General features: G+C 43.3%; 1 protein-coding gene across 1 annotated transcript in view; it reads right to left on the bottom strand.

The window, feature by feature from the left end:
- Window positions 1-22,685, bottom strand: part of HCN4 (hyperpolarization activated cyclic nucleotide gated potassium channel 4) — a 202,495-nt gene extending 179,810 nt beyond the window's left edge. The window contains exon 1 of the mRNA XM_088446221.1: window positions 21,811-22,685. Coding sequence (XP_088302347.1) covers window positions 21,811-22,484 — 674 coding nt within the window. The 5' untranslated portion in view covers window positions 22,485-22,685. The remainder of the gene's footprint in view (window positions 1-21,810) is intronic.
- Window positions 22,686-23,059: the final 374 nt, after the last annotated feature.

Raw genomic sequence — 23,059 nt, 5'->3', positions numbered from 1 at the left:
CAGCACACGGTCTGACTCATCTGGGAAAACAAGGTATGTGCAAGTTGGTGAGAGCATACTGGTGCGCACCAGGTTTTTCTTCACAAGCAGAAAAGATAGCAATGTTCTGCCTGACCTGCTTGAGGAAGAACATAAGGAAAGCAATCCCTACTGAACCGTCCCACATTCCACCGACTGATGGACCTTTCCAAGTGATACAAATTGATTTCATCCAATTACCACCCTGCAGGAATCTTAAGTATGTATTAGTGTGCACTGATGTATCTTCTAATTGGGTTCAGGCCTACCCAGCGGCCACTAATACTGCTGCGTTTACTGCCAAGAAAATAGTTCAGGAATTTGTATGCAGATACGGTATCCCTAAAATCATCGAGAGTGACAGGGGTACTCATTTCACAGGTGATGTTTTTCAAAATATGTGTAAGCTGATGGGTATTAATAGTCGACTTCACACCCCCTACCGACCGCAAGCCAGTGCCAAGGTAGAGAGGATGAACGGGACTATTAAAAATAAGTTAAGTAAAATCATGGCAGAGACTGGACTAGGTTGGCCAGAAGCATTACCGTTGGTCCTGCATAGTATAAGGACCACTCCCAGACGCCCTCTAAATCTGTCTCCCTTTGAAATACTGTTCGGTAGATAACCTCATTTGATTATAAGTCCACAGGAACACTTGAAAGGTAGCAACGAGGTAACTGTAAAGTATCTTATATCAATGAGTAAGCAGTTAAAACAACAGCAGCAGAAACTGAAATTGTTGTCCAATGATATGCCTGAAACTAACTGTCATGATGTTGAACCAGGAGAATATGTTATGATCAGAAATTTCTTGCGTTCAGGTTGTTTGATCGGTGGGAAGGTCCGTACCAGGTGCTGCTGACAAGTACTACATCTTTGAAGGTGGCTGAGAGCGATACCTGGGTCCATTCCACTCACTGCAAAAAGGTCAATCAACCGGTGGAGAAACAAGTCGGAGACAAGGCTAATAGTGGGGACCTGTCGCTCGCGAACTTGTTCCGGGAGGATTGAAAAGGTTGTAGTGAGATACCTGAACTAAAAGAAATCTGCAGGTCTTGTTGTGGCAATGGACTGGCCTGCCGTGTTAATTTTCATGTTCTCTTTTAGAGTGTTCATCATCCTGGTCGGTTTGGGAATGTCCGGTTTCTGTGAAGGGGGACCGATTGTGGAGAGGGGAGTTGATGGCAGTGCTGATGGAGTGGAGTGAGAAGGAGTGCAATGCCAATCAGGGGAGTGTCTGACCAATCTTAGTACTGTTATTGTTAAGAGAGCTGTTATTCCGGATACTCGGGGACAGTGTGGAGGTTTATCGTCTGAAGATTCTTGTATTTGTGAGCTTTGTGGGTCCCTAGTTGATGAGAATTGTATCCAGTGGTGCCATCCTAAATATAACCCGTACTGGGTGGGTATCCTTTAGAGGATTATCATAGCATGGTAGGCAAAGTGTTAAATCAAACTGATTGCTGGGTGTGTTCACATGTGCCACAGGGACAGCATAATGTAGGGTTGGTGCCATTTCCACTGAATATCACGGAAATTTTAGAATTACAGAAAGGGAAAACCTTGGATGGAAAATTCCTCTCATCCAAACCACCTCATTTCAAACTCTATCAATTCCAAGTAGATAGATCACTTTTGTGTTTAAACATAACCAACCCCAATAAACCCGGGAGTTGGGAAGTGACAGGGAATAATCAGACGATGACCTTCTCACAAAGAGCTGATAATGAGTCCATAAACCATGATCTGTTACGCTCAATTAAATCTAGTGGGAGACATTTTAGGTACCGGTATGCATTGAGTTCCACCAAAGAAATTATTGGTAAGGTGCCAGATGGATATTGTGCTAAAATAATACAGCCAGAAACTTGCATGTACCAGATGGAAGACCCAGAAATAGCATTGTTTGCAAGAGAAGTGTGCTTAATGATAATGATGCATACCATTCCTTATGTTCTCCCTGATAATGTATATTTTATATGTGTAAGAAAAGCATATAAGTGGCTCTCCCCGAGTTCCGAAGGTTTGTGTTACCTGGGAAGAGTAGTCCCAGAAGTTATGACCCTCACACATGGTGAAATGCTTGGTACACATAAAAACACACCGTCACCATATCTTCACACACAATATGAACACAGAGGCAAACGAAATATGATACCTGGTGACGTGCATAAAGCCACTCAGTTAATTAGTGAGACAACTGGCTTTCAAGTTTTAGTCGCATTGGATCCCACCAGGATCGCTCGGGGTACATTAAACTTTAGATATATTCAGGAACTTGCTAAATTGATAGATAATATCACCGAGATGTACGATGACACATTCAGGTATACAGGGAGAGAATTGCAAGCGTACAAGAAAGAACTGGTGCAACACAGGCTAGTGTTAAATTATTTAACTGCTGTTACTGGAGGGTATTGCATAATGTTGGCCACCCAATTTGGAGTAAAATGCTGCACCTATGTCACCAATGATACCAGCGACCCCAAGGAGGTGATAGACCGAAAGATGGATGAAATTCTGCAGCTAAAATGGGAATTTCATAAGAACCATAATGCTTCAGTGGCTGACGTAGGGGAGAAGATAGAAGGATGGGTTTCATAGCTAAACCCAGTGAAATGATTCTCAGGTCTAGGGGAATGGGTCCAGGAAGTGATCACCAGCATCGGCAAATTCTTAATCCTTATACTGATTGTCATCTTAATAATTGGCATATGTGTCCGGTGTGTTCCTATTGTGTTGAAGTGTGGAAAATGTAAAAATAGAGTAAAACGAAAGAACGAAATTATGATGGTGGTCAGTATGAATACCGAGGTAAATACAGAACTGCATTACAACCCTGAACTAGGAAATACCATCATTTAATGTATTATATTTAGACCTGCATAGAATGTATTATTGAAATGTTATTTTTAAAAACACCTCAGATAATGTAAAGTCTCAATTCCCCTTCAAGACTGCCTTTATAGGACTGGTGTATCCTCACACCTTTCACATGATCTTCCAAGATCCACGGTGTGCGTATAATAGTAGTTTTATGTCCCCACTCAGAGACACGTTATTGATGGATTAAGAACCACCTTGTGCCATCCCATAATAACACTAAATAGTATATAAATGTAAGCCTAAATTATATTTTAAAATCAGATTGTGATAGCATGTTGTTCGCTATCAAAGGGTGGACTGTCGAAGCTGGATAATTGGCTGAGACAAGATCAGTTTAAAATTGGATCGCAGCACTCACACTCTAGTACATGTGGCGATGTTACTATTAGCATCATGTGATTGCATCTTTCACCATTTCTCATACACACATTAATAAGCACAATTGCGCTGTTAACTAGTCGCATATTAGTGAATGCATAAGAGCCTGTATGAAAACGCTGAATATTAGCTTCTTGCACACGCATCTGCCCCAAGTTAACTAGCGTCTTTACATCAAACCCCACATACTCACACATTACATAATCACATACAAGGTTCCATAAGCTTTAAGGTATAAGATTCAAGTATGCACATATAATTGCTATGAAATAAAGATTATTTCGTAACTAAGGTTTTATACGTGATAAGTAAGCTATGTTTGGTATTGTACTGATGCGTACTCTCTCAACAGTATTTCGGTAATATCGATGGAGAGTTCACAACATGCATTCTCAACTTATGGACCGCAGAGACTTCAAGCAACAAAATGTACATTATATGAACAACTGTTAGGATTTGCATGAAGCAGGAAACCAGAGACCTCCAGTTGTTAGAGGCTGGACTGTGTCTATTTGAACCAACCTGTTAAATTCCTTGTAACATATGCCCTCTCCTTTAGGACCAATGGTATTAGCAACAAACTTCTCTATTGTGTTGTTTATTCCTGGGGGGTATAAATATGTGTGCTCTGACCCTGGGTTCATAGTCTTTGTGCTGAATGCTGATTGACGAGGGGTTTCTTGCTGATCCCTAACATCTGGACCAGAGAGCGCTGCTTATGTATAATTGTACTTGGGTCTGAATAATCTCTTTGCGCTAAGATTATATGAGGATCATACCGTGTAACTTCTGTACTTTAACTTGAATAATACTTTGTGCTTTGGAACCACAGGTTCTAGGTCTGGAGTCTTTATTTACTGTATGACTGCGTACGCAAATTAGCGTCATCCTTAGAGGTTTATAGGCAGGATATTATTGTTAGTGATATACGTTAATGTTTGATATTCTCCATCTGACTACATTGGAAATTCTATTTGCTGTATGACTCTGTGAAGTTATTCTTGTAATTTAATACACACCAATTTTGATTGCTTTCTAGACCTAACACTCCGACCCCCCACCTCCCAAGGCTAACAGCTAAGATGCCTCCGGATTATCTAGTTTGGGCTGACATCTTGTCTGTATTCCGGCGTCTGTATTTTGACGCCTATCTAAATCCTGTGTCGGGCTTCCACTGTCGGGATTCAGACCAGCGGCATGCTCACTACATCCCGTCTATACATAACATAAAGTAAAAGGGTGCATGTGTGAACAGCGGTGACAGTGGGCAGGAAACAGAAAGGGGGCATGCTGCCCATAAAACCCCTGACAACGAGCAGGAATACATCCACCATTGAGAGAGTTTAAAGGTTGGTGTTGCCTTGACATTAGTGTCAAGGCAACACTGCAAGGGGCATTACTGTGTGTGGCATAATATGTAAGGGGCATAACATGGTGTAAGGGGCATTACTGTGTGGGGCATAATATGGTGTAATGGGCATTACTGTGTGGGACATAATAAGTAGAGATGAGCGGTTCGGATTCTGTGGAATCCGAACCGCTCCGAACATAGGGGATCCGAGTCCACCCGAACCCTGTTCGGGTGTCCCCTGCCTGACTCGGATCCCCGTTCGGGGCCGAACGGCTGCCTCCTGATGTCGGATTCTCACGAGAGAATCCAACGTCAGGGCTCCTCTAGTGTAGGGCAGACCACAGTGATAGCGGTCTACTCTACACAGAAACATACACACAGCTGCCAGCGGCACCTGTGTGTTTGTTATAGCAGCCAATGAGAGTCACACAGACTCTCATTGGATGCTGCACGGAGGGAGCCGGTTAGAGCTCACTCATGAGCTCCGTCTTCCGGCTCCCTCCTCGTGCGTAATAGAGCAAAGCGGACGGCGGCAGGAGCGGGGATTCAGGTAAGTTTTTTTTTTTTAATTTGTGTGTGTGTAAGGGGGCGCTACTGGGGGCATGCTAATGGGGGCACTGCTACTGGGGGGCATACTACTACTGGGGGCCTGCTAATGGGGGCATACTATTACTGGGGGCCTGCTAATGGGAGCACTACTACTGGGGGCCTGCTAATGGGGGCACTACTAATGGAGGCACAACTACTGGGGGCCTGCTACTGGGGGCATACTACTACTGGGGGCCTGCTAATGGGGGCACTACTACTGGAGGCCTACTAATGGGGGCACTACTACTGGGGGCCTGCTACTGGGGGCACTACTACTGGGGGGCATACTACTACTGGGGGCCTGCTAATGGGGGCACTACTACTGGGGGCATACTACTGGGGGGCATACTACTACTGGAGGCATACTACTACTGGGGGCACTACTACTGGGGGCATGCTAATGGGGGTACTACTACTGGGGGCCTGCTAATGGGAGCACTGCTACTGGGGGCATACTACTACTGGGGGCACTGTGTAGGGAGCCCTACTACTAAGGGGACTGCATAGGGGGCACCACTACTGGGGGCATTGTGTAAGGGACACCACTGCTGGGGGCATTGTATAAGTGGCACTACTACTGTGGGTATTGTATAAGGGGCATTACTACTGTGGGCTTTGTGTATAAGGGTCACTACTGTGGGCATTGTGTAAAAGGGCCGCTACTGCGGGCATTGTGTATAAGGGTCACTACTGTGGGCATTGTGTAAATGGGGCACTTATATGAACAAAAAAGAGAAGGAAAATGAACTGTCATGGGTGGTGCACTATTAATTAAAACATAGCTTTTAATAAATAATGATTAATACCTATTATATAGGAAGGACAACAGCAAAAATTGGTAAAATATAAAGTAGTGTAATAAAGACAGAAAATGTGATTAAAAATAAGTGGCAGCGCATGTACCTGCCTCCATTATGTCATAATATAAATTGGCTGGTAATACGTAAGATATCTATATTTACTCTCTAAAATATTTGGGATACACGTTTCCCTATGTTATCGTGATAATATATAGATATAGATGAAATATAAGGTACTACATAAATATAGAGTTCATACCACTGATATTTAGACTTCAGCCAATCAAAGAGTGTGTTTGTGTTTGACGTCTTTAAATAGCAAATCAACAGACACAAGGCCTATTTATTTTTTATTTTCATGGGAAATTAACAAACCAAGAGGATTAAGGATCATGTTGGAGTGGTGATCACTAGAAAAAATACTTCTCTGATATATCAGAATTAAATCTGTTTTTAAAACGGCATATAGTCTCAGGGAGTAACTGTCATAATGTACTCAGATAGTTATGGCAAATATGATTACACTTGTAAAATAGCTGTCTCAGCAGTCCCTGTTGTTCTTTAAGACATCAAAAATGTATCTAATGTCCAAGTTTCCCCATTATAGAAACATATATTCACTTTTATAGCATTTATAGCAATTTGCGCTTATTACAGCAGGTGTATCTGGGAAATATGCAGATAGAATGCTTTCACCATGTGACCAGGTATTCTATGATGATCATTGCATCACAGACATAAGGTTTGCACTGGCAATGTCAGATATTTTTTCCGAGTTTGGACAAACACAAACAACACAACAATACTACATATAATGAGACATGAGGTCAGGTCACACACGCCGCTAACCGACGCGGTGTTTCGCTACACTGGGGCACTACTGTGTGTTGGAACATAAATAAGAGACACTACTTTATGGTGTAATGTGAATCAGGGGCACTATGGGCCTGATTCAGACCCGCTTGCGAGCGCTATGCGCTCGCAAGCGGGTCGATGGTGGCCCAGTGCGCATGCGCAAGACCCGGATAGCGACGGGCAATCCGTCTCTCCGGGTCTCGTACCAAGGGGGGCGTGCTGTCAGTGTTGAGTGACAGCACGCCCCCTTTGGTGGGCGGGCTGGGGGCGTGGCTGCCCAGACGGAGGCGTTCCCATGGGAACGCCTACTGTCTGGGGCCGGCGCCACTGACATCACAAGTGATGTCAGTGGGAGTGCTTTCGGCTCTGTTAGAGCCGAAAGCACTCTAGGGCTTGCGGCAACGAGACCCTACCACAAGGGTCTCGTTGCAAGCCCGATGGCCACTCTAAAAAAACAGAAGGCCGGCCCTGATTCTGAGCGAGCGCTCTGTCAGAACGTCCGGCTCTGAATCAGGCCCCATGTGCGGTGTAATGTGAATAAGATTGTGCAGTGTGACTCCTAGGGCCGTAGCCCAATTTGTAAACAAGTACTGTGATTCTGCTGGCTGTACCCCACTGGGTGGGTGCACTACGTTTCATTTCTGCCACTGCTGTGTGGCAATGTGTCATAGATGTGCTTTAAACTGTGGTGTCTGTGCCGCTGCTTTGTCGCTTGGTAACCAGTCAGCTCACTGCAACCTTTGGCCAATAATGTTGAAAACAATACTATAAGCTGTGAGGTGGTCTAAATTGACTGTAAATGACTGGAAATTAATGTTATTGAAGAAGAAAAGAAAAGACCAATTTATGTGATTTTAGTTTTTTTTTGTAAATTTTTGTAAAGAAAATCCAAATCCAAAACCAGTCACCACAGTTTGGCAAATCCAAATCCGAAGCCGGACGACGAATTAGAACCAAATCCAAATCCGGCAAAAATGGTCTGGTGCACATCCCTAATAATAAGGTGTAAGGGGCATTAATGTGTGGGACATAATGAGGTGTCAGTGATTGCAAAACACGTGCTATAGCGCATTTTTACACGGGAGGGAAAGAAAATGACTGGGTTCCTCACTTGTGTGCTTGCCGCAGAGCAGCCAATCACTGCCCACTGTGACTGGCTGGGGAGATGCTGCCGGCGGTGATTGGCTGCTGCAGTGCACACACAGTGGGCGCAGCAGTCAATCACCGCATGCGTCACCTCGACCAATCACTCCCGGCAACATTCACCAATCAATCAACGCTGGCGGCGTCTCATGATTCAATCGCCGCCGGAGGAAATACAGCTGCAGCACCCACTAGTGCCCTGTATAACTTGTGTCCTTTTATATTAATAGTGTGGCAAACTACTGTACCCCTTTCTGCTCTCCTGTGTAGTCTCCTCTCCCACCCCTGTGCCCCCTGTTCCCCTTCTGGTCTCCTGTGTACTCTGCCCTCCCACCCCTGTTCCCTGTCCCCATTTCTGTACTCCTTCTGCTCTCCAGCTCCATTGTGCCCCCTTTTCCCCTCTCCCCATGTCTGTACCCCTTCTGCTCTCCTGTGTACTCTCCCCTCCCACCTGTGCCCCCTTTCCCCTCTGCCTATGTCTGTACATGTTCTGCTCTCCCGTGTACTCAGCCCTCCCACCTCTGTGACCCCTGTTCCCCTCTCCCCATGTCTGTACCCTTCTTATCTCCTGTGTACTCTGCCCTCCCACCTTTGTGCCCCATGTTCCCCTCTCCAAATGTCTGTACTCTTTCTGCTCTCCTGTGTACGCTGCCCTCCCACCTGTGCCCCCTAATCCCCTCTCCCCATGTCTGTACCCCTACTGCTCTCCTGTGTACTTCCTTTCCCACCTGTGCCCCCTGTTCTCCTCATGTATGTACCCCTTCTGCTGTTCTGTGCATTTTTATGTGCTACAGGCAGTGAGGCATAAATTGTCATAGGACCCAGACACTGTGGAGTAGGATCCCCATTTTTTAAAGGGAGGGGTCCCTGGGACCCACACTTTTTTTCATTCAGTGCGATCACTGGGTGTAAGGGGCATTACTGTGTGATGTAACTTGAATGAGGGGCACTACTCTGCAGTGTAATATGACAAAGGGGCACTATGGTGTGTCAAAATTTGAATTGGGGGTACTATTGAGTGGTCACGCCCTTCCCAGCGAACACACAACTGTTTTTGTTTACACGAGCCGTAGGCGCGCACCCTACCTGATTCTGTTGTGAAGGGGGACACTAATGCTTTTTATGTCCACAGGGCATCAAAATGTGTAGTAACAGCTCTACTTTGGTGTGCACAGATGTGTCATCCTCTGTGCTCAACACCCCCTGCCCTTAAAAATTCCTACAGTGAACACTATCTAATCCTCTACAACTGCTAGGCTAGGCCTTGGTTAGTTGGGAAAATGCCTTTACTTTGTGCGTGACATACACCAATGAAGTGCCAGCTTTACCTAACAGAACCAACCAAGTACCAAATGTTTAAATTTGGCACATGTTTAAATCCCCTGCAGGATGTGCTCTTTTGTGTGTATATTTATAGAGAATGATGTAGACTTTTATGTTCTAATATTAATTATATGTGTTACAGCATAGACTAAGATGTGGGAGGAGTCAGGATTATTAAGGGGAGGAGTCTTTGCCAGGAGCCAGATGCTGACACCGAGGTGGGCCTGTGTGCTTTAAAATGCCAGGGCCTATTTTTAGTCCCAGTCCGGCCATGCCAGTGAGTACACATATTAATCACTCATTCCACACTGCAATCTATGTCCTAAAATACGGCACTATGAGTGGATAAGTCTAATATTCTGAAGTGTACTAAGGATTTTGACTTTCATTTGGGGACCTTCATATATATGTGCAATATTAATAACCAATATTGAGTCAAACGGAAGATCACTCATTAATTCATGTACATCATCATTCAGCACCTTTTTCTCCTTCATCCACTAGGGGACACTGGAGTCTCAGTACAGTGGGGTATAGATGTGGGTTAACAGGGAGCTGGCACCTTAAAAAAAACCTGAATGGTAGCTATCTCCTCCCCCTCTATACCCCCTACAGGCAGTCTAAAATTTGTGCCCTGGGAGCTGGACCTATGTTCCTTAGGGCTCTCTTACAAGATTTTCTTCAGACAAGCAGTTTGAGGACACAGACAGGCAGCTCACTGCCCCTGCCTGTCTGCGCCATTGGAGCTGCCGGGGAGACCTCACTGCAGCTGCGTGCGGTCTGCGCTGAGGTCTTCTGCTACAGAGACCTCAGTCTCTGGGGAGCCCAAGAGGCGCTTCATGAGGCGTCCGTCACGGGCTCCCACAACAAAGCCCGCCCCCAGAAGCATAAGGCAGAGCAAGGTTAGTGAGTCCTGGCTCTCTGGATAGCAGGTGAGCCAGGACATCAGGCGGGCACACTGTAAGTGGTCCGTTAGCGCTGTAAGCAGGTGCCATAGCGGGGGAGGCGGAGCCTAATGTGCAATTCTGCTCCTGCCTCCCAGCAACCCCAGCGCTTCCAGAAGGAGGCTGGGGGCCATTTTAGCTACTGCTGGACGCTGAGGCTGTCTGAATCCCGGCTCTGTGACACTGGAGTCAGGCTAGTGTAGCTGTTTTAACAGCATTTACTACACAAAATAGAGCATACTGTTCATTAGAACAGCGCTGAGAAGGACATACCATATATCTCCCTCTATGCCCTTTATCTCTTTCTCTATACAGCCTCTGTGTTATCTCTGTGTATCACACTGTCCTTTCACCTGGGTGTGTGTGTGTGACAGTGATAGATAAAGCATGTCTTCCAAAAATTCTAAGGCTGCACAAAAAGCATTCTCTTGCAAAAATTGTTCAGAGAAATTCACACAGGGGCAGTCTAATACTTCCCTGCTACGTGATAAGTGTGTCTCACAGACCCAGACCCTGATTCAGACCCGGATGACTACTTCCGATCCTGACCGAGGAGGAAATTGACAAGGAGGGAGTTGACGGTGTGGTTTGCAGGTGCTTGGATACAACAGGACAAAGGGATTTAGGTGTCCCTAGACTGCTTATGGTCTTAGCCAAAGTTTCTGAACTTGGCAGAAACTTTTTATGAACACGCTGCAGGTGATGTATAAGGGAGGATGTTCCTAGGTGGTTAACATCCTTACCCCTACTTATTACACCTTTACATATGCAACATATGGCAAGACAGTAGTTGTCTGGATTTGGACTCAAATATATGTCCAGACCAAAGAGGTGAAATGTTTGGTCTGCTGCCCAGGCATGACTTGTGATGGGCTTTTTCATCCCACGGACAGCCGTTCTCCCCGGTGCCTGATTTAAACAAACCACATCACCATCAGAATCCTCCTCGTCAACTTCCTCCTCAGCGCCAGCTACACCAATATCCTCATCCTGTTATACTTCAAAAGTGACATCTTCAACTTGAATATCAGCAACTGGACTGTGGGTGCTCCTTCCAGCACTTGCAGAGGGCGTGCAAATGGTGGAAAGAGCCACTTTTTCCCGTCCAGTGTTGGGAAGGTCAGGCATCGCAACCGCCGCCACACTTGGACTCTCCTTGGGGATTTGTGATATCTTCTTTGAATGCACAGTTCTTTGCTGTGCTTTGCCAGCTTAATTCGTTTCATTTTTCTAGCGGGAGAAGGGCTTCCATCATCATGTGAAGCTGAACCACTAGTCATGAACATAGGGAAGGACCTTAGCCGTTCCTTGGTACTCCGTGTTGTAAATGGCATATTGGCAAGTTTACATTTTTCCTCAGACGACTTTAATTAATTTTTTAAGGTCATTTTACTGAACTTTGGCTTTTTGGATTTTACATGCCCTCTACTATGACATTGGGCATCGGCCTTGGCAGACTATGTTGATGACATTTCATCATCTATGTCATGACTAGTGGCAGCAGCTTCAGCACTAGGATCTACCCCTGCACCACACAGGACAGCACCTGTACAAAACTGAAGAAGGGCAGCGGCCTACACCACAACACACAAGACAGCACCTGTAAAAATTATTTGTATTTTATTTTTTTGGGCAGCATAGCCCTGCACCACACAGGACAGCACCTGTAAAAATTATTTGTATTTTTGGGCAGCGTAGCCCTGCACCACACAGGACAGCCCCTGTAAAATAATTTGTATTTTTTGGCAGCAGCCCCTTGATAGGAGCACAGCACCCCTGCGCACCTACCTACGCCGATGACAGGTGTGGCTGGCTAACATGGCACGCACACAGAACAAAAATATATATTTTTAACACTGGTGGTGGTAGGTGAAGAGAGCACCCCTGAAGGACAAGCACCACCTGTGCACACCACTACAGCCAGCCAGCCCGCATAGACAGGACAACAGCCAGCCCCTATATGCACAACAGTAGCCAGCCAGCCCCTATGTATATGGACAACAGTAGCCAGCCAGCGTCAGCAACAGCTCCCTCTCTCTTCACAGTAGCCAGCCAGTCCAGTATTGTAATGTATATAAATATATAAGTAGTGTACTACTAAGTTTAGTATTTTTATTTATTATCACAACAGTACAGTAGCCAACAGCTCCCAGCTTCCTCCCTCTGCCAGCCCCTATGGACAGGACAACATCCAGCCCCTATATGGACAACAGTAGCCAGCCAGACTCTTCACAGTAGCCAGCCAGCCCAGTATGTAATGTATCACACAACACTAGCCAACAGCTCCCAGCTCCCTCCCTCTGCACACATGCTCCACAGCCGGAATGAAAAATGGCGGCGATCTCTGGACTTTTTATAGAATCCAAAACCCGCGAGAATCCGACAGCAGGATGATGACGTTTTGCCTCGATTTCAGTTCCGAGCCAGGCGGGAAAACCTAAGTCTGACTCGGTTCCCGGCTCGGATCGGGGGGGTTCGGATTTCCGAAATCCGAACCCGCTCATCCCTAAAAATTTCCCAACCCGTTACAACACCTGAATTGTCATTGTTACATGTGTCATTTTGGTTTATTTGAAGACTTTTATTACATACTGTAGGTCAAACTGTGTCTAGAAATGCACTTACTTGAACGTAATGCAATTTGAAGATGCAAAGTGCATCCCTCTGTAAATAAAGAAATGACATCTGATCTCTTGGACCTCAGGTGTGACAAAAAAGCATTTGCATTGAGTGCTTGCACTTTTGCGGTTTCTCAATGACCTTTAGTGTCCATGAATATTTCAGGTCTGCTTACAGCATAGAACAGCACAGTTTAGTAGTACACATATGTTCACTAATGGCATTTGTGAGTGGACATGACTTCTGGTCTTATTCTTATCACAAAGAATTTAATCTTCTAGAGAATACTGAGCTGTGACAGCTGTGTGTAGCTTTTCCTAGCTTGTCCTCCAGCACATGCTCAGTATGTCTTTATGACATCTTTAACTCCCTCCCTCCCTCCCTCCCATTACAGACTTCTTGGGGAAAGAAAAAAAAGAGCAATATGTCCACAAAACAATGATTGCTATTGGAGTAAAGTTCAAATATGACAATGCCAAGGGTGTATAGGAAAGATAGGGAAAGCTGTTTACAAGTTAAGAGTATCAATAATATAAATAATCCCATCAACTAAACGGCGCAGTGCAAGTTTTAGGCAGATGAACCAATTGACATTAGTGCACCAGCTTATGACGTACATGATAAACCCAATTTTTTAGCTTATTTATGAAAACCCAAAAAGAAGGATATTCTATTGCCATTGATCATCTGAAGGAAGATCATCAGACAGCTCAGTGTTGATCAGTCAACTAGTGATATTAACTGGCAGCAATAAGAATCAGCTCACCACTCGTAAGGCCAGTTTGGGTCACTTTTGCCTGGTGAAACATGCGCAGAACACTGGAAGTACAGACCACAAAATAAATAACATGTATTTCACAAAGGAAAAACATTTTTTTTTTCGTCTACATCACTCCTCACCATTGCCATCCCGTGCTAATCCTTGGTAAATCTGAGATATCTAGATTTCTAGATTTCCCATGAGATAGGCGACATTGGGTTACCCTTTAAAAAAAAGTGTCAAGAAGCTCTAAAGAGCAATAATTTAGATAACAGCTGTTTCGAAGTAGTTAGGGCTTTATCAGTCCATGATAAGTAGAGCACTGAATGACAAAGAATGCTAATTTATCAAAATGTTGAGGGTTTTCTGGCAGGTAGCACAGCATTTTAGTTCCCACAAAATAGTTTATTTCAATCTCCTTTGAGGTGGTGGAGATTGGGCCTTTCCCACCAGTATATTTTATTTTGTATACATGTACACTTACCGACCAGGACAGCTCTTCCTATATAGAGCTGTCCCGGTGATCCAGACACTCTTGGGTTAATGCCCCAAGAGTTGAAATGCACATGCATTATTTTTATATAAAATTTTCTTTGTCCTCAGCATGTACAACATAGCACTGAGCATTTTAAAATCAATCATCATACCAGCTACCGGGATGTAGCCTCTAACATCAGGATTATAAAAATGCGCTGACATTTTTTTTATTTTTTTTCATTTATCATTTTATTTACCATTTATCTAGCACCTTCTAGAACATAATAGCTAGACTTTGATTGGTTGCTATGGGCAACATCTCCATTCTGAAAACCCGCACTTTAGTAAATATACCCCTTAGGGCTCTATTTACTATAATCCGCATTGGTAACGCAGATTGTAGTGTGCTATTACTGACTGAATTCGCATTGCGAATTCAGGCAATATCACAGGGATTTACTACAACTCCCTTGCAGGGACAGAGCTTGCGAGAAAGCTCTGTCCATGCGAATCCCTTCTGCACACTAGTCACGGTATTTTCGCAAAAAAATTATACCATGACAAGTGCCCCGCGCATGCACCGACTGACCGTCACTGCTACCCTCCCCCCGGCGCTAAGCTCCGCCCCATCATTAAGCCCCGCCCACGCGATCGCAGACCCCCCCACATTATGGAAACAAGAGTATAACATACACCAGTTTGAGGAGCATTTCCAAGCTTTGCATGCTCTGGAACCAAGCTTACCAACTACGGGTGATGTGGTGTTAAACACATTTCAAGCGCATCTACACTGGCGATTGAAGGGGCATAACAGGGTTGTAAAATGGGGTGTTCTCAAGTAGGAAATGTTCAGAAGGATGTGTCGATGGAACTTCAAACAATGCAGAGTTGGATGGAAGCCTAATGCTGCATACAGACTTAAAGATTTTCTCTCCAACCATCCAACTAGTTGATTGGTTGGAATGAAAATCTGGTAAGGGATGAAAGCAAATGACAATCAGCAATTTGCTCCCAAACACCGGAAAATGGACATAAACTGTTGTATGAACAAATTGTTTAGATCAAACATTTAACAAACTTGTCTGACGACCATTTTCATCTGTTTTCTGGCATTTAGGAGCAAATTGCTGATCATCATTTACTCCCATACGTTACCAGATTTTCATTCCAACCAATCAACTAGTTGGATGGTTGGACAGAATATCTTTACGTGTGTACCCAGCCTAAGTGTGCCAGGTGAATCATTTGTACCAAGTATAGGCTGGTGCAAGTGAGGTCTGATGATGAAGAGAATCAAACCAAGCATACACAATATATAGGGAGTTGGTGCACCAAAAAGATACATACAGTACAACTGTTCACACGGACAAAGATCTGCATTTGTTTCCATGCAATCAATAAGGAGAACGCTATTGCTAATTTGCACTATTTGTTTGTCATTTAATTATTATTAGTACTACAGTATGTTTGTTTTACACACATGAAAGCCAAAGTGTTACTATCAAATTGGCATGAGTTTGCAATTGATATGGGACCAACACCACCTTGTCAATATCCCATGTGCAAATACTTTACTCTTTTGTCAGTATATCAGGTCACTGAAAGGGTAAACATCTTACTATTATTATTATTATTATTATTATTATTATTATTATTATTATTATTATCATTTATTTATATGGTGCCACAAAGTACATAAACAAATAGGTTGACCAGTGACTTATAATACAATACCGGACATGGATAATATACATTGCTACATTCGCAACCATAACACCCAGATAAGCCACAGAGCAAAGCAAGCAAATGTGAGGTGTCCTAGTGGGGAGTAAGAAGTAGATGAAAGTAGAGAACGGAGAAGCACAAGAGGGTAGAGGGCCCTGCTCGTAAGAGCTTACATTCTAGACCGAGAGCTGTCAAGTTACAGCCCTGATGAAAGCTCACTGGCTGTAATTAATTTCCCTCTTATTCATTCATCATTAATGCAGCTCATAAGGGTAGGGTATAAAAAAATACAAATCTATAAAATAATTCAACAAAATCTGCCCTAAATCAGAGATGCTGTATGGGAGTATGTCTGACTCAGGATAGACACCTGTCACCCTCTTCCCATCCGACCAATAGCTCCTACTGCAGGGGGATGAAGAAAAGAGACTGTAGGAAAGTGCTGCTGTGGTATGTGTAGAGTGGAGAGAGACTCTTGACTCAGTGATTATTTCTTTATGTATGGCATTAGTTCCAAGCAGCAGCTCTATTTCTCTGGTTTTTAGCACTTTATGTATAGAAGTTATTTTGTGTATATTAATTATTATCATTACAAAAAAGGAAGCCTACAATGAGGGACTTATTTGGAGTGGACACATTTGTCCTCCAAATGTATGTAATTAAAGACACACATAAAACAAACATATTTAAATGTGTATGTTGAGTTGGACAAATCTCAAGATGCATCTAGCTCAGGAAACTGTAGTATTTGTACCAAACGTACAAGGGTGTATAATTACACACTTAGCATACTGTAGATACAGTAGGTGGCTTCACAGCATTAGTAATACTGTAAATGCTATAACCACATTACCCTATTTGTACACAAAATAATAATGTAATGAACTGTCATTACACTAGAGAGAATATAGTACTGAGTTATTAATAAATGCAAAGTAGCATTTACAATATAAAATGTAATTAACACAAATTAAATAACATCTGTTAAATTTCCTCTTTGAAAATCAAATGAGCGTCATATATCAAGCAGTAGATCAAATAGAAATGTCAATAAAGTAATTAGAATGGATGGCAGCAATTTGACATAATACATATATGACACTAATTGTTATAAGCTGCAGGGTCTAAGACACTATCAGCAAATCAGGAGTGGCTATTACTTGAACTACTACAACTGCTAGGATTTTACTGGTCACTACTAATACATGTAGTTTATTAATGGGCATCAGTGTCTCTACTGATTGCTATTGCTAGGCACTATTAATACTACTGTATTCGCAATGTATTATTTACTAATGCTATTCATGGTGGCCTTTAATTGGATATTATGAAGGTATATTCATAGGCACTGCTACTATTGCTGTACATATTGTTGTTCATCCCAGGTACTGCTGGACAATTATGACTCACAGACATTCTATTGAATAACCTTTAAGGTGCCCATCCACTAGCAGACCTCAAAACGACTGCACAATTACGACATTGTAATCGTGCAGTCATTTGTCAGTCTGGGCTGTGCCTACACTGAATGAGCAGTCGTTCAGTGTAGGCACATCAATCATCTGCAATCATGCTGAACCTGACAGGTCGTCCAGCATGTTTGCCCAATGATAGATGACTAAACGACCACCGGGAGCGCGCATCGCTCTTCATTTTAGACACTTTTGCAAACGATTTGCAAATGATTGAACGATAATGATATTGTTATCGTTCAATAACTCAATTTAATCTTCTAGTGGATGGGCACCTTTAGTTCTGGTGGCTTTACGAGGAAAATCAATCGCAGCAGAAATGTATACAAAATAAAATGCATTCCATTTGTTTATATTTACTTATTTTTGGAATCAAAACCATGTTTTTTTTAATATGTGGCCCTTGGTGGACTAGGATGCTGCATGTGAATCCCCAAAATTTAGCAAGTTGTCCACCTTTGGTGTAATTATTATACGTGGATGGCTGCATAAGAAGATTACATTTTTTTGACTGGGCCTGTCGCAATCTGAAATAGGCTTTGTAGTTGTATTACATTAAGAGAAAAGTGTACATCCGCAGCACAAAACACCCTCAAAGCAGGGCCGCAACTATGGGGGGGCTGAAGGTGCACGTGCACCGGGTGTGCCGCTAGACCCGCTGCCAGTGTCCTCCAGCCCGGCACTGCAGGAGGACTCCAAGTTGGAAGCCCGCTGAGATTTTATTAGCAGCAGGTGCCGGCTCCTTCCATGCAGCGCCGCGGTAGCCGGAGGCTGGAGTTCTTTCCTGAACTCCAGCTTCCAGCTCCCCCCATGGGCACTATGGGAGAGACGTCATGACATCTCTCCCATAGTTCCGATGAGCAGCCAGGAGGACCGGACGGAAGCGGACGTGGGAGCGGGATTTAAGGTAAGTATTGTTTTTTTTTGTGTGTAAGCGGCACTACAGGGGCATTACTATGGGGGCATTACCATATGGGCACTACTACAGGGGCATTACTATGGTGGCATTACCATATGGTCACTGCTACAGGGGCACTACTATATGGGCACTACTAAAGGAGCATTACTATGGGGGCATTACCATATGGGCACTACTACATGGACACTAATACACTGGTATTACAATGGGGGCATTAATATGGGGGCATTACCATATAGGCACTACTACAGGGGCATTACAATGGGGGCATTACTATATGGGCACTACTACAGGCGCATTACTATGGGGGCATTACCATATGGGCACTACTACAGGGGCATTACTATATGGGCAATACTACAGGGGCATTACCTCAGGTGGCATTACTATAGGTGCACTGTTGAAGGGGGCATTACTATAGGGGCACTGCTGCAGGGGGTATTACTATGGGGGAATTACCAGGGAGGGTGCCAAATTACTGTCTTGCCCGGGTGACAAAAATCCTAGTTTCGGCCCTGCACAAAGCACTCGTATTTCTAAATTTAGACTAATTTTGGGTGGTTAGAGGTTTACAGACTAAACCTGACATCTTGAAAATAAACACCACTATGGGTCCACTCTTGACTATACCCCTGTTCAATCCAACTCCTGCATTCTGTTCCCACATTTTCTTCAGACACTGGATACATAATTTATTAACTGTATGACTTAACATACTTTGCTTATAAGGTGTTTTGACTACACGCATAAAAGGTGCTGAGCTTATTTTACTGCTCTATTAAAAATAATATTTAGAATTAGCAATTGAGCTACACTATTTATTTAATAAACATAGGGTCTCATCAAGTACGGATAGAATTTGCACGCAAAATGCTAATGCTTGCCACAGCTCAGCCAGCATAGAGATTGCCCACTGCTGCTTTCTCACATCCATCCAAGCTCTCACTTCTGCGTAAACATCGGTACCATCGATGCACATCGGCCCGTCACGCAGCATTTACAGCAGGTCTGACCAGCCACAGAAAATGCAAGCCCCGTCGTACGCAGTGGGTACTCAAGCTGCGTATGGAATCGCAGTGGCTAACGCCCATTAAACAACGTTCAAACAGACAATCGCGCCTGCGTTTAACTTTTTCTGAACACTCCTCTGTCACCATCCCCAAACGCTGACAGCCTGTCACTCACTCTGCGATTGATTCCTTTGTGCACCTGTAATCGCAATGTGATCACTGCGCACGCTCAGTGCAGCTTGTACGCATGCACAATGGCAAACAATCGCTCGACTGCGTTCGATATCACTATTTCGTACACTGCTGAATCAGGCCCATAGTGTTAAATATTGCACATAAAAAATGGCACCCCATGAATGCATTCTTGTTTTAGCCAACTAAAATTATGGTATATTTACACAACAGACCAGTAATGACTAGACACAAACTATTTTTTTTTATATATATATATCAACATAATAGGTAAAGTTTATTTTTAAATAAATATTTTACTTTGTATTGTACTGCTGTTATTGTTAGAATTCAAAGTAAAAATGTATGTGTGCAATAAATAGGATTCAAAAAGATGATGAAAATGGAATTTCATTCCAAGCAAGAGGATAGCATCTGGTTACTCACTACACTGTAAGCTGCTTTTTTCATACAACAATATTTGTGCAATCTATGTTCATTAATATGACTTAGCAGTGTTCTGTTGAATGAGACTTCATTCTCTGTGCTAATATTAAGTCAGCAGTTTTGACACTGTTGCTTCTCTAGTAGCTAAAGGAACTGGCAGATCGTAGTTCAATTCAGTCTTTACAAATCCTACCCAAATACCAAGATGAATGGTAATTATCAAGACACATTAAACAGGAATATAATTTACCAAAACAAATCAGGAACGTGACTGGCCACATTCAATCATCCAAGCAGATGTTGCAGCTACTGTAAGGATGAAAGCAATGTGCCTCCTATACACTCACTAAAAACAACATATGTGCTAAAAGATATGTTGCCCAGTGTGAGAAGGAAATCATGGAGAAAGCCTTTAAGGGTAAATGCACACAGGCATAGAGTCAGCATTGACACATTGTTTATGTTGAGTTCTGAGAATAGAATACAGCTCAAATTGAACTTTAATAAGGGATTTTTGATCCATATGGTAGTTGGAAGGGTTCACACAGCCAATCAGAACAATGCAGGGTGACATAGACATATATAACTGCAAGCCTCAACAATGCTCTGTCATTCATTCACTTTAATCACTTTTATACGGCAGCAAAGGAGTTAATGAACAAAGCACAGTTTAGCTGTGCTCTACAATTATTAACCTGACTGCTGTCTATTTCATTTTATCATTGTATTATATAAAATTGGACAATGCAGAAGACATAGGGGTAGATGTACTAAGCCTTGGAGAGAGATAAAGGACCAACCAATCAGCTCCAAAATGTCACTTTACAGGCTGTGTTTGAAAAATGACAGTTAGGAGCTGATTGGTTGGTACTTTATCTCCGGCCACTTTCTCTCTCTCCAAGGCTTAGTACATCTACCCCTATGTCTTCTGCATTGTCCAATTTTATATAGTGCAACAGTGCTTAGAATTTGTTCCATATACATTGTTTGATGGTTACAAATACAAAAACGTGCTTTAATCTGCACTTTTATTCCTACTCTTTTTTTTACTATTCTCACAATTATCAATTGTGGGCACACATTAGTCACATTGTAAAACTGTAGCCTAGTCCAGTTACTGAAATTCATACATAGCACAATTCATAGTGCTAGGCTGGGGAAGGTGTATACATAGTATACAAATGGAAAATGCTTAATAAAACTTTGGTGTTGGTTTCATCTTAGATTTCTGTCCCTATTAGCAATCTAACCAAGACAAAATAAACCGTATCTGTTAATAAAGAAGGGCAAAGTGGGGAATAAGTACTCCCCCCATGCACCCTCTATTCCTGCTGTGTATATGCAAGATCTATTTGAAGACTATTTTTTATGAGAAGTTGGAAGAATGCACAGTGAACATAAACACTGTTTAACACTGTACTGATCGTCATACTTCATATAGTGGCTCAGTGTGGAAATTTGTAGCGAGCGAAAACAGACTGCCTTCTTACAATCCTAGGCCCAGCCTCTCGAAAATGATTTCTAATTCATAGAAATGAATACAGCAAAGCATATAACTATGTTTCTACTATCGTTCACACTTTTGTCATGATATATATTCCCTAAATAAAAAAAATAGGCTCATTTAGTCCAAGAGCTTGCAATGTTACTAATTAGGTCTACTCTAAGAAGAGTGACTCCTTCAAGGTTACAGAGAAAAAGGCAGCGAGACAAAGCTTGTGATCACCCTTTTCAAAGGTGAAGCACAATGCAATTTTTTCCAAATCCCTCCATATGCAAAATCCTAAATGAAACAAAGCACCATTTTATAATGTACGTCAGCCAATAAACTGACTGATCAATTCCTAGGCCAAGAGTTGTAATTATGATACAAATTACACTTGTTGGACCAGATTTACAGGCTTTGTTAGTTTGTTTTATTACCTGAAGTCGCTATATGGATGAATAATCCAAAATCCTGCAGATTTCACCCGATCTTGCTCTCTTTCCACTGCCTTCTGACTACCAAACATCCGTAAGGAAAATTTGTTCACCCCAGGTCGTAGAAGTGCCCCAAACTGTCTATGCATGAAACTACTCTGCCCCTCATCTCCAACAGATAAAGTCTGTTCTCTTCCTTCTACCTTTACAGAACTGCTATGCTGGTCATTGCTCCGAGGTTGGGAAACAGGTTGGGTAGCTTGGGAATGGCCTACACCTGATTCTCCTAGTGTATCCATTGTGGGGGACTTCTCATCAGTAGGGCTTAGGTCCCCCTCTGATATAAGCCTTCGTCCTTCGCTGGGGTCTGGATCATGAAGGTGCCTTCCACAGCTAGCAATGGAGGAGAGACTACCTGTAAATCTCCTGCAGTCTCCATTGCTACTGGTTCTTTGGGATTTGCCTACTTCAGTTTCCATAACTAGATGGGCTTCCTTTGCTCCAGGTCGTGGGTCAAGAATCTTAAGTGAAGAAGGTGAGGGCAATGGCTTGAGCTTAATGCTCTTTCTCCAGGTATCCCTCTCTTCACCTTCTCCATCCATTATAGATGCTTTTGATCCGATGTGCTGAGGGAGGCTGTACAGACGCTTCCTCATAGAGGGGTGCAGTCTGTCCATTGTCTGCCAGGAGACTTCCCCCACACAAAAGTCTACAGAATCAGCCCCTATCTTCCACTGCTGAGAGCATGTCAGCACCTTCTGCTCCCTCAGGCACACATTGACTGTGAAGTCTGAGGCTTAAAAGCATCAGCAGTAATTGCAGCATCCCGACAGTGCTCGAGGTGCCAGGAGGAGTCTGTGGTCCATGTTGCCTGTTTCTGCTCAGATCCCAAGCAATGAGACGATGAAGACTTTGCAGGAGGGTATTAAATGCAATAGACAGGCAGAACAGTTCAGTCAGCAGCTGGCCAGGGGAGGGACTGGACTAGGGCTGTCCAGAAGAATAAAAGAACAAATCATAATAAAAAGAGAAAAAGAGAATTCCCTCCCTCTTTTCCTCCCTCCCTGTCTACTTGACTCTAGCTGCTGCCCATACTAAGCAGTCTGAGAGAAGCTGCAGCATCAGAGGCTGCTGACATCAGACTGATCACTTATTCCTCACGCAGCCCCTGCTACTGGCAATATTCATGAAGCTACAGTATCTGATCTATTGTGTTGCCATAGAAGCATGGACTACACACAAGCTATATCTC

Source organism: Taudactylus pleione, unplaced genomic scaffold (genome assembly GCF_031769625.1).
Source record: "Taudactylus pleione unplaced genomic scaffold, aTauple2 ptg000019l, whole genome shotgun sequence".
Taxonomy (NCBI): domain Eukaryota; kingdom Metazoa; phylum Chordata; class Amphibia; order Anura; family Myobatrachidae; genus Taudactylus; species Taudactylus pleione.
This window is presented reverse-complemented; position numbering and strand designations above follow the sequence as displayed.